Raw genomic sequence first — 12,500 nt, 5'->3', positions numbered from 1 at the left:
TCTATCTATCTATCTATCTATCTATCTATCTATCTATCTATCTATCTATCTATCTATCTATCTATCTATCTATCTATCTATCTATCTATCTATCTATCTATCTATCTATCTATCTATCTATCTATCTATCTATCTATCTATCTATCTATCTATCTATCTATCTATCTATCTATCTATCTATCTATCTATCTATCTATCTATCTATCTATCTATCTATCTATCTATCTATCTATCTATCTATCTATCTATCTATCTATCTATCTATCTATCTATCTATCTATCTATCTATCTATCTATCTATCTATCTATCTATCTATCTATCTATCTATCTATCTATCTATCTATCTATCTATCTATCTATCTATCTATCTATCTATCTATCTATCTATCTATCTATCTATCTATCTATCTATCTATCTATCTATCTATCTATCTATCTATCTATCTATCTATCTATCTATCTATCTATCTATCTATCTATCTATCTATCTATCTATCTATCTATCTATCTATCTATCTATCTATCTATCTATCTATCTATCTATCTATCTATCTATCTATCTATCTATCTATCTATCTATCTATCTATCTATCTATCTATCTATCTATCTATCTATCTATCTATCTATCTATCTATCTATCTATCTATCTATCTATCTATCTATCTATCTATCTATCTATCTATCTATCTATCTATCTATCTATCTATCTATCTATCTATCTATCTATCTATCTATCTATCTATCTATCTATCTATCTATCTATCTATCTATCTATCTATCTATCTATCTATCTATCTATCTATCTATCTATCTATCTATCTATCTATCTATCTATCTATCTATCTATCTATCTATCTATCTATCTATCTATCTATCTATCTATCTATCTATCTATCTATCTATCTATCTATCTATCTATCTATCTATCTATCTATCTATCTATCTATCTATCTATCTATCTATCTATCTATCTATCTATCTATCTATCTATCTATCTATCTATCTATCTATCTATCTATCTATCTATCTATCTATCTATCTATCTATCTATCTATCTATCTATCTATCTATCTATCTATCTATCTATCTATCTATCTATCTATCTATCTATCTATCTATCTATCTATCTATCTATCTATCTATCTATCTATCTATCTATCTATCTATCTATCTATCTATCTATCTATCTATCTATCTATCTATCTATCTATCTATCTATCTATCTATCTATCTATCTATCTATCTATCTATCTATCTATCTATCTATCTATCTATCTATCTATCTATCTATCTATCTATCTATCTATCTATCTATCTATCTATCTATCTATCTATCTATCTATCTATCTATCTATCTATCTATCTATCTATCTATCTATCTATCTATCTATCTATCTATCTATCTATCTATCTATCTATCTATCTATCTATCTATCTATCTATCTATCTATCTATCTATCTATCTATCTATCTATCTATCTATCTATCTATCTATCTATCTATCTATCTATCTATCTATCTATCTATCTATCTATCTATCTATCTATCTATCTATCTATCTATCTATCTATCTATCTATCTATCTATCTATCTATCTATCTATCTATCTATCTATCTATCTATCTATCTATCTATCTATCTATCTATCTATCTATCTATCTATCTATCTATCTATCTATCTATCTATCTATCTATCTATCTATCTATCTATCTATCTATCTATCTATCTATCTATCTATCTATCTATCTATCTATCTATCTATCTATCTATCTATCTATCTATCTATCTATCTATCTATCTATCTATCTATCTATCTATCTATCTATCTATCTATCTATCTATCTATCTATCTATCTATCTATCTATCTATCTATCTATCTATCTATCTATCTATCTATCTATCTATCTATCTATCTATCTATCTATCTATCTATCTATCTATCTATCTATCTATCTATCTATCTATCTATCTATCTATCTATCTATCTATCTATCTATCTATCTATCTATCTATCTATCTATCTATCTATCTATCTATCTATCTATCTATCTATCTATCTATCTATCTATCTATCTATCTATCTATCTATCTATCTATCTATCTATCTATCTATCTATCTATCTATCTATCTATCTATCTATCTATCTATCTATCTATCTATCTATCTATCTATCTATCTATCTATCTATCTATCTATCTATCTATCTATCTATCTATCTATCTATCTATCTATCTATCTATCTATCTATCTATCTATCTATCTATCTATCTATCTATCTATCTATCTATCTATCTATCTATCTATCTATCTATCTATCTATCTATCTATCTATCTATCTATCTATCTATCTATCTATCTATCTATCTATCTATCTATCTATCTATCTATCTATCTATCTATCTATCTATCTATCTATCTATCTATCTATCTATCTATCTATCTATCTATCTATCTATCTATCTATCTATCTATCTATCTATCTATCTATCTATCTATCTATCTATCTATCTATCTATCTATCTATCTATCTATCTATCTATCTATCTATCTATCTATCTATCTATCTATCTATCTATCTATCTATCTATCTATCTATCTATCTATCTATCTATCTATCTATCTATCTATCTATCTATCTATCTATCTATCTATCTATCTATCTATCTATCTATCTATCTATCTATCTATCTATCTATCTATCTATCTATCTATCTATCTACCTATTTGTCTATATATCTGTCCACCTGTCTATCTGTCTATTTATCTATCCATCCATCTATCTGTCTGTCTATCTATCTATCTATCTATCTATCTGTCAGTGTGTCTGTCTGTCTGTCTCTCGTTCTATGTATCTATCGTCCTATTTATCTATCTAGCTATCTATCAACCTACCTTCTTACCTACCTACCCATCCAGCTATCTGTCTACCAGTACATCTATATCCATCTATCTAGCCTACTTATTTATGTAAATTAGTGAATTGAATGAGAAAATTAAAATGAAATGAGAATGATTTATGTTAAGAACATTGTCATATAAAAAAAAAAAAAAACAAGTACGTATGTTAACCGATAGATGCAATTAATGATTAAAATAAATAAACAAAGAAGAAACAATAAACAAAGAAAAAGATGAGGAAGGATATAAACAAGAAAACGGGAAAAAATATCTCCCAAATACGAACGAAGGTGGATGGACGAGCGGAATAAAAGATATATAGGAAAGGAAATGAAGTAATGATGGACAGGAGGTGAAGAACAAAAGAGGAAATAGAAGAACAAGATAAGATAAGCTGTTTCGAAATGACTGGCCGGTGGAATGGGACGGTAAAGAGAAAAAAAAGAAAGATAAAAAATAAAAAGTGATATAGTTAAGTGACTTTCCGGTCGTATGGGGCAGTTGAAGGAAGGAAGGGAAAAGGATAGGGAAGGAAGGAGGAAGGAGGGAGGAAAGAGAAAGGAGAGAGGAGGAAGGGGACTGAAAGGAACGAGAATGGAGGGAATTGAAAGGAGGGTAGGGGGAGAAAGAAAGAAGGAGAAGAGAGAGAGGAAGGAAGAGAAGAAGGAAGGGCAAAGTACAGCAGAAAAAAATTAAAGTAGAATAAGAGAGGAAGAAGGGAATTATAAATAACGAGGAAGAAGGGAATTATAAATAACGAGGAAGAAGGGAATTAGAAATAACGAGGAATAAGGGAATTGGAAGGACGGTAAAGGGAGAGAGAGAAAAGGGGGAAGGGAAGAAGGGACAGAGGAAGGAAGGAGGGAGAAAGGAGAAAGAACAAAGGGAAGTGGAAGAAAGAGGGAGGAAGGAAGGAATTATAATAGAAGGGGAATAGGAGGGAAAGAAGAAAGGGCGAGAAGTAAGTAAGGGAATATGATAAAGAAAAGGAAAAAAGGAAAACAAGAATAGCAAAGGAAAATGGTGTGTGTGAGATAAGATAAAGGAAAGGAATGCGTAAAAAGATAATAATAATAACAATAAGAATAAGAATAATAATAATAATAATAATGATGATAATAATTATTATGATAATAATAATAATAATAATGACAATGATAATGATAATAACAATAATAATAATAATGATAAGGATAATAATAAAAATAACAAGGATAATAATAATAATAATAATAATGATAATAACAATAATAGTAATAATGATAACAACATTCGTAACAATAATAATAATAAAATAATAATAATAAAAATAAAATAATAATAATTATAATGATAATAACAATAATGCTATAATGATAATAATAATAATAATAATAATAATAATAATAATAATAATAATAATAATAATAATAATGATAATAAGAATAATAATAATAATAGTAATAGTAATAATAATAATAATAATAATAATAATAATAATAATAATAATAATAATAATAATAATAATAATAATAATAATAAACTAAAGATAGTTGCAACAAAACTAAAAATGTTCACTCTTTTTAATACTAATACCGACATGAATAATAAATTCATTAGGCTGATGGTAATTAGCAGTCCTTTGAAGCTGACTTTCTCTGCTTCCTTCTTTATTCGTTTATTTATCTACTCTTCTCTCACTCTTTCTCTTTTTATCTCGGGTCTTATTTACTCTTTACTTTTTCGAATCCTTCTTTATATTTTTTCTTCTTTTTCTTTTTCTTCTTCATCTTCTTCTTTTTATTTTTGTTTTATTTTTTTCTTCTTCTTCTTCTTCTTTTTCTTCTTCTTTTTCTTCTTCTTTTTCTTCTGATTATTATTATTATTATTATTATCATTATTATCAATATTATTATTATTATCACTGTTATTATTATTATTATTATCACTGTTATCATTATCATTATTATTATCATTATTATTATTATTATCGTTATTACTATTATCATTATTATTATTATTATTTTCCTTCTTCCCCTTATTCTTCCTCTTCTTCTTCTTTTCTTCTATTTTGACTGGAATGTCCCGGATGTCATCGATCAGGCCAGACACGGTGGAGGAGATTTTCTGTTTTTCTTCTTCCTTTTCTTCTTGTTTTTCTCCTGGGTTTCCGGCATTTAATAAATGGCTGGCGAGAGGCTTCTTCCGGACCTTGTCACTGGTTTCGAATCCCGGGAATGGCGCGCGTGTCGTTGAGGAACACGCACACACTTTTCACTGTACACACATACGTGCATATCCCTTGTATACATATAGGTACAAACTGATGCACTTTTTACTGTATATGCAAATATTCACATAAAGCACACGCACGCACTTTTCCAGTTTACACATACATGCACATACAGTGCATACACATAGGAACATACGCACACACTTTTTCCGTACATACATACACATACAGTGCATTGACGCACGCATTCTCAACGTATACACATACAAACGTATACAGTGTATGCACACAGGTGTACACGCACAAACTTATTAATACTACATATGTGTATGTACATCTACATGTATACATATATAATTTGAACCCTAAAACACACACACACACACACACACACACACACACACACACACACACACACACACACACACACACACACACACACACACACATACACACACACACACACACACACAACACACACATCCACACACACACACACACACACACACACACCACACCCACACACACACACACACACACACACACACACACACACACACACACACACACACACACATATATAGGTATGTTTATATATAGGTATACATGAATAACTGAAAAAAACATACATACGTACATAATATATAATAGTATTCATATATAAATACTAAATATATATATGTATGTATATATACATATATATGCATATACATATGTATGTATGTATGTGTGTATGTATGTATTACATATTATGCATGTATGTATGTAGGTATACATGAAAGTATACACGTGCTTGTGTACATATTCGTTCATCCGCTTGCACACGAACACACTGGACACCATACCGGCTCCTCCTCCTATTCCCGTGAATTACAACGAGAAATATGAGCCCCATTTGCCTTTCGAGTAAGGAGATAAGGAGATAAATAAAACCCTATTTATCCCTTTCTCCTCCGTCTTCCTGCTCAATTAAACACCAGGGCAGAGAATAGTCGAAACTGCTCCGCTGTTTCGAAGCAGATCCGACCCCGCTGATTCATGCTTCATTACCTCATCTACATAATGGACCGAGCTGACGAAACCCAAAAGATCTTCAGAAGCCTACGGTTAATAAACCCGAGAGTAAACTATCAGGGTAAACTATTGTTTTGGGAGAGCTGCGGTACGTAAGTTATGCTCGCTATAAACCGCAGCCTTCGAATTCTTGGCTGGACTTCCGAACTACAACTTTTGACAATAACTTGGTTTGTCGCTCGGAGATATATTATCCTTGTTATAAGTTAGACTGCAGTGTTGTTGTTGTTGTTGTTTCATGATGCCCCAGGTTATTTACACTTTGGTGGTAATATAGTAATATAGTTAGATGAGTGTAGGTGTATGTTGATTAAATAATACACACACACACACACACACACACACACACACACACACACACACACACACACACACACACACATATATATATATATATATATATATATATATATACAGAGAGAGAGAGAGAGAGAGAGAGAGAGAGAGAGAGAGAGAGAGAGAGAGAGAGAGATAAAGCACACACATGTATATATGTAGGAGTCTGTAAGTGTTTGTGTCTGTGTCTTTGTCTGCATGTGCAGGATTATGTTGAAATATAACCATATAGTCTTATTCAACCACACGGAGTTTTCAAATGCAGATAAATGCACATGCAAAAACCTAAATGCAGGCAGGCGCACGGGTCTCCGAGTTATGAAAGGCAGACATTACTTGACTTCTTCTCCTGCCTGTTCCCCATCCTCCCGGCCCAATATATATGTCGCTGAGGACTAGTATACCGCGGAACATACGATCTGACATCTGGACCCTCCTTTGTCAGGAATATATTGCATGTCCTCTAAATCATTCCTTGCGCTCAGGTGTAGTCTTCTGATTTTTCGGCTATTATTTTCGCGTTCTCTCTCTATATATATTTCTATCTATCTATCTATCTATCTATCTATCTACCTCTCTCTCTCTCTCTCTCTCTCTCTCTCTCTCTCTCTCTCTCTCTCTCTCTCTCTCTCTCTCTCTCTCTCTCTCTCTCTCTCTCTCTCTCTCTCTCTCTCTCTCTCTCTCTCTCTCTCTCTCTCTCTCTCTCTCTCTCTCCTTTTTTTTCCTTTTTTATTTTATTGTCTCTTTGAGGTTAATGATATGATTCCCCTTCCATTGTGACTTGAAGGAGTGTTACGTCCGAGGAGAAAAATGTGTTTATACCGCTGACGTTTATCTTCTCCTTTGCAGGGTTTGATGGTTGTCTTCGAGGACGTCAACAGCGTGTTTTCTCCCCGACGACGTCTGCTGTCCCGTTCTTCCTTGCCCCGTTCTCTCCTGTCGCGTTCTCTCTTGTTCTGGTCTTTTTTGCCTTGTTCTTTCTTGTCTTGCTCTTTCTTATCTTGTTCTCTCTTGTTCCTTCTTGTGTTGTACTCTCTTGCCTTGTTCTCTCTTGCCCCGGTCTTTCTTGTTCTCTTCTCTTTTGGCTTGTTCTCTCTTGCCCTATTCTCTCGTTCCCATTCTCTCTTGACACGACATCTGCTGTCACGTTCTATCTTCCCCCGTTCTCTCTTGTCTTGTTCTCTCTTGTCCCGTTCTTTTTCGTCGGTTTTTCTCCTGTTCTTTTTTTCCATTCCTGTTCTTTTTTTTCCTCTGTTCTTTCTCTCCTCGTTCTTTCTTCATCCCGGAGAGAAGAAAAGAACTCGAAGCTCCGTGCTGAGCAGTTGACGGCCAAACTCTCGTATTTTTTGGTTGAATCAACAACTCCTTCGCGGACTCGTGGCAGCGAAGACGCATAAGAAAAAGACAAACTGAATTACTGACGCACTAGAAAAAGAAATTGTGTTAGTCCCTGGTCGTGCGGGGCGAAGGGTTCGGAAAGAATCGTGTATTTGAGAAGGCAAAGAAAAAAAGATAACAAAAGAAAGTTAAAAAAAAAAAAAAGATACTGAATGTTCTTCCGGAGATTCTGCGTAAAAGTGAGGTCAAACGAGAGAGAGGAAAAATCCAGTGTTAACTAAATGATTGTTTCAAGAAGTTAGGTAATATGTGATAAAACAAACACCGAATGAAGCTCGCCCAAAGTTAAAATCCAATGACTTTTGCAGTGCATTAAATCGTCGATGTAGTAAAGATCTTATGAATGAACTGCACTCAATACGCCTTCCCAAAAAAAAGAGTTGAAAATTGAATCAAACCTTAAGGAAATACGACCAACAAGACATACTAATCTGAAGAAAAAAAGTTAACACGAAACAAGTGAGAAAAACCGAACCATCGCAGCGAACAGACGCAAGTCATTAAGATTTTCCATTAGGAACTTTCGGAACTGTGTCGACAAACTCCTCGATGCAAATGACCGATGGAGCGAGAGGAGAGAGAGATTGAAACAGAGACCCAGCTGACTCGACTCAACCGACCCAACCAGATCCCACCGACGCCCAGAAAATCACGGAACCCAAGACGTTAAATGAAGAGACACGTAAATGAGAAAGCTAAAAGAAGCTCACCTGTAAAGCCAAAGCTCACGCAGCCGACCAGACGTAACGTGAGACTTTAGAGCCAGGGTAAGGACGCAAAGAAGAATGAACTAAAAAGCTCACTTCCAAAGACGAGAATTCATAGATCCTAAGAAGACACAAGGCTCTGGAGAAGGCTTCTGTACAAAGGGGCTGAAGGGGAAGCTCCGTCGGACAGAAGAGGCTCGCAAGTGGCTCGTCAATTACCGGAATAGATCTCAGGTTCTCCAGAAAGGCCGGTTCGGATGAGAAGTCTGTCCGGAAGATAAGTACGGTCGGATGCTGGGTTTTCTTCTCTAATAGTCTTTGAGAAGCGCTCACTGATTTCTCTTTTTCTTCTTCTTCTTCCTTTATTTCTTTGAGCTTCTTTTTGTTTTGAGGTTTCTTGCTTTCTCGCTGATTTCTTCTTTTGTTCTTCTTCCTCTTCCTCTTCTTCCTTTCGTTTCTTTCTTTGGATTTCTTCTTCTTGGTGGCTCATTTTTTCCTCTTTTTTGTTTTGTTTTGTTTTTTGTTTATTGCTTCTTTCCAAGTCCTGTTTTTCTAATTCTTTTCTTTCTCTCTTTCTTTCTTACTTTCCTTCTTTCTTTGGATTTAATCCCCTTTGGTCTTGGTGAGATATACATCCTTATCCTTTTTATCGTTTTTGTTTTGGATATGTGTTATCAATGTCTTTTCTTGTCCCCCTTTTAAGGATCCAAACAGAGAAAAATGTGAACAAAAAAAACTTTACAGGAATTTGGTGTGAAAAAGACAAAGATATAAAAAGTGTTATAGGCAATAGAAAGAAATGTTAGCCAAACGACAAGAAAATTGAAATTTCTAGAATAAATAACTGCACGTTCTGTTGTGACTTTATCTGCAAAGATTAATGAAACCAGAGAAGAAAAAAAATCACTGAAAAAAAATAGAAAGAACAAAAAGTCAAATTCAATAGATAAAAAATAAATGAAAGAAAACTCAGTGAATGGGAAACACGAAGAGAACTAAACCAAGGAACGATTACAACTCACAAGTAATAAACACAGAGGGAGAGATAAATAAATAAAAAAACAACAACTGAAAAGTGATATGATAGGCAAGAGTAAAAAATCCTCTCTCTTACCCACGGTGTGAAGTCCAACTTTAGGCTAAAATAAAGGAAAATAGAGAGAGAAAAAAATGATATATATCATGGAAGGTCGGAGTTCGCAACTTAAAAAGATTGTCTTCACGATCTTTACCGGTGAGTAATTCCTCTGCAGCTGCTTTTGTTGTCTTAGTGATGCGCGCCCCCCGCTTTTGCTCTGGGCTAATCTGCACGGGGGGTTTAAAAAGGGTGTCAAATAATCTAATAAATAAAAAATATTATATAATTATATATTAATTTTAAAAATTATAAAAATATATATATATTAAAATATAAATTTTAATTATAAAATTATATAAATATTAAAATTTTAATTATATATAAATATATATATATGTGTAATATATGTGTGTGTGTATTTTTTTTTGGTGTATATATATAAATATATATATATATAACATATATATAATATATATAATAATAATAAAAAATAGATAAAGGGGTTGTGTGTCTGGGGTTTTTCACAGAACACCGCGACGAAAAAATCTCCCATCCCTTTCTTTTTTCCCTCTTTTTTAACTTCTCCCCTCACTTTCCCCAATTCCTTTTGGGTGTGGTGTTGGTGTGTGTGTGTGTGTACAAAAATTTTCATATGGTATATATAATCATGTGTTTAAATATTAATGTTATATATAATATATATATAATAATATATAAAATTACATATGTGGTATGTATATATATATATAAATATTATATAAATATTATAAAATCTATTATTATATGTTTTTATATAAAATTTTATAAAGTATTATTTTAATATATATATAAATAATATAAAAAATAATAAAAGAGAGAGAGAGAGAAAGAGAGAGAAGAGAGAAGAGAGAGAGAGAGAAGAGAAGAGAGAAAAGATGAAAAGAGAGAGAAGATAGAGAAGAGAGGACAACTTAGAGAGAATAATAAAATTCGGGGATATATATTTATATATTAGTGGTGTGTGTGTGTGTTTGTGTGTGTGTGGGTTTGTGTGTGTGTACCACTCTCTCTCCCTTCTCTCTCTCCTCTCTCTCTCCTCCCCCTCTCCGACTCCTCTCTCTCTCCCGTCTCTCTCTCCCCTTCTCCTTCCTCCCCTCCTCCCCCTCCTCCTCCTCCCTCCCCCTCCTCCTCCCCCCTTTTCCCCTCCTCCCCTCCTCCCCCTCCTAACCCCCCCCTCCCCTACCCGGGGCATAGGCTGCCGGATGTAAAGATTTCATCTTGGGCTGCAGCACCCAAAAGCTGCATTCATCTCGTGTAATGCAGGGGGAAAGGGGTCAGATCTCACCCCCTTCTATCTGTCTTTTCTCCCTGGCGAACTTTTTTGGGGTTTCTCTTTTATCCCTCTATTGCCCTCTCCCCTGTCCTCTGTCTCCTCTATCCTCTTCTTCTCTCCCCCTTCTTCCTCTCTTTCCCCTTCTTTCCCTCTCTCCCCTCCTTTCTTCTCTCTCTCTTTTTCTTCCCCTTTTTTTCTCCTCTTCTTTTCTCTCTCTTTCCTCTCCCCTCTCTCCCCTCTCTCTCTCTTTCCTCTCTCCCCCCTCTTCCTCTCTTCTCCCCCCTCTTTTTTTTTTCTTTTCTCTCCAAACCCCTTTTCCTCTCGTCTCCCCTCTCTCTCTCTCTCCCCCTCTCTCTCCCCTCCTCTTTCATCTCTTCATCCTCTCTCTCTCTCCTCTCTCGCTCGCTCTCTCTCTCTCTCCTCCTCTCTCCTCTCCTCATCATCCCTCCTCTCTCTCTCTCTATCTCTCGTCTTTAAAAAAAATCTCTCTCTCCATCTCTCTCACTCACAAATCTTTCTCCTCTCTCCCAGTCTCTCTCTCTCACTCTCACGCTCTCTCTTTCCACTCATACATTTTCTCTGCTTGATTTTGCTTATGTTTCTGATAGAGTTTGCAGTAAATAAAGAAATTGCTTCGGCTTTACTTCATGGGTTCTTTTGCATCGTAGTTTCACTGTAATATCACAACTTATTTTTTATCTTTTTTATGTTATCATATCTTTGTTGTCGTTATTATCACCGTCTATCATGCAGTATTTTCATTTTTTGAATTCATCCGTTTGACTGAATCTTTATTGATGATTATTAGTAGTATCATAATTAACAATTTGTTACCATTAGAATTAACATCATCATTCTTTATCATCAATGAACATCTTCATCTTCATATTATACCACCATTAATCATTATCAACATTATCATTACACATCATCAAGTTAACCATCATCAAAACCACACAACCATAATAACAATCATTACACTCTCACCACCAACCTCATCACCCTCAACTAACATTAATAAAAATCCTGAAACGTAAAAGGTAAAATCTCACAACACACAACACACAAACACACAACACAAACACAAAACAACACTCATACACACATCACGCACAACAGACACACAACACACACATCACACACACACACACACAATCCACAAGCAAGGCACAAACAAACACACACACACAACAACACACACACACAAACAATACACAAACAAAAACACACACACAAACAACACAACAATACGCACACACACACCACACACCACACAACACACAAAACCACACACCAGAATACCAACACAAGCAAACATACCACAAACGCACCACAGCGAAACAACAGACCGAAAGGCCACAATATCAGGTTCAGTCTCCTCGGTTTTAATGACTGCCTTGAAATTACAGTCTGGAAAGGGATGTGACAGTCGGTCCACAGTGCGATGATGTGTTTATGTGAGGAACAGGAAGGAGTGAAT

At 34.1% G+C, this 12,500-nt stretch overlaps 1 protein-coding gene across 3 annotated transcripts in view; it reads left to right on the top strand.

The window, feature by feature from the left end:
* The window catches only part of LOC125043452, a 74,000-nt gene that overhangs the window by 23,093 nt on the left and 38,407 nt on the right, over nucleotides 1-12,500 (top strand). The window contains exons 2-3 of one of the 3 annotated variants that reach the window (XM_047639521.1): nucleotides 7,375-7,484; nucleotides 9,334-9,864. In XM_047639521.1, the coding sequence (XP_047495477.1) occupies nucleotides 9,801-9,864 (64 nt within the window). In that variant the 5' untranslated portion in view covers nucleotides 7,375-7,484; nucleotides 9,334-9,800. Of the gene's footprint in view, nucleotides 1-7,374; nucleotides 7,485-7,571; nucleotides 8,912-9,333; nucleotides 9,865-12,500 lie in introns of those variants that run through there. The other 2 variants (XM_047639522.1, XM_047639520.1) reach the window with 2 other exon arrangements.

Source organism: Penaeus chinensis, chromosome 34 (genome assembly GCF_019202785.1).
Source record: "Penaeus chinensis breed Huanghai No. 1 chromosome 34, ASM1920278v2, whole genome shotgun sequence".
Classification (NCBI taxonomy): Eukaryota; Metazoa; Arthropoda; class Malacostraca; order Decapoda; family Penaeidae; genus Penaeus; species Penaeus chinensis.
This window is presented reverse-complemented; position numbering and strand designations above follow the sequence as displayed.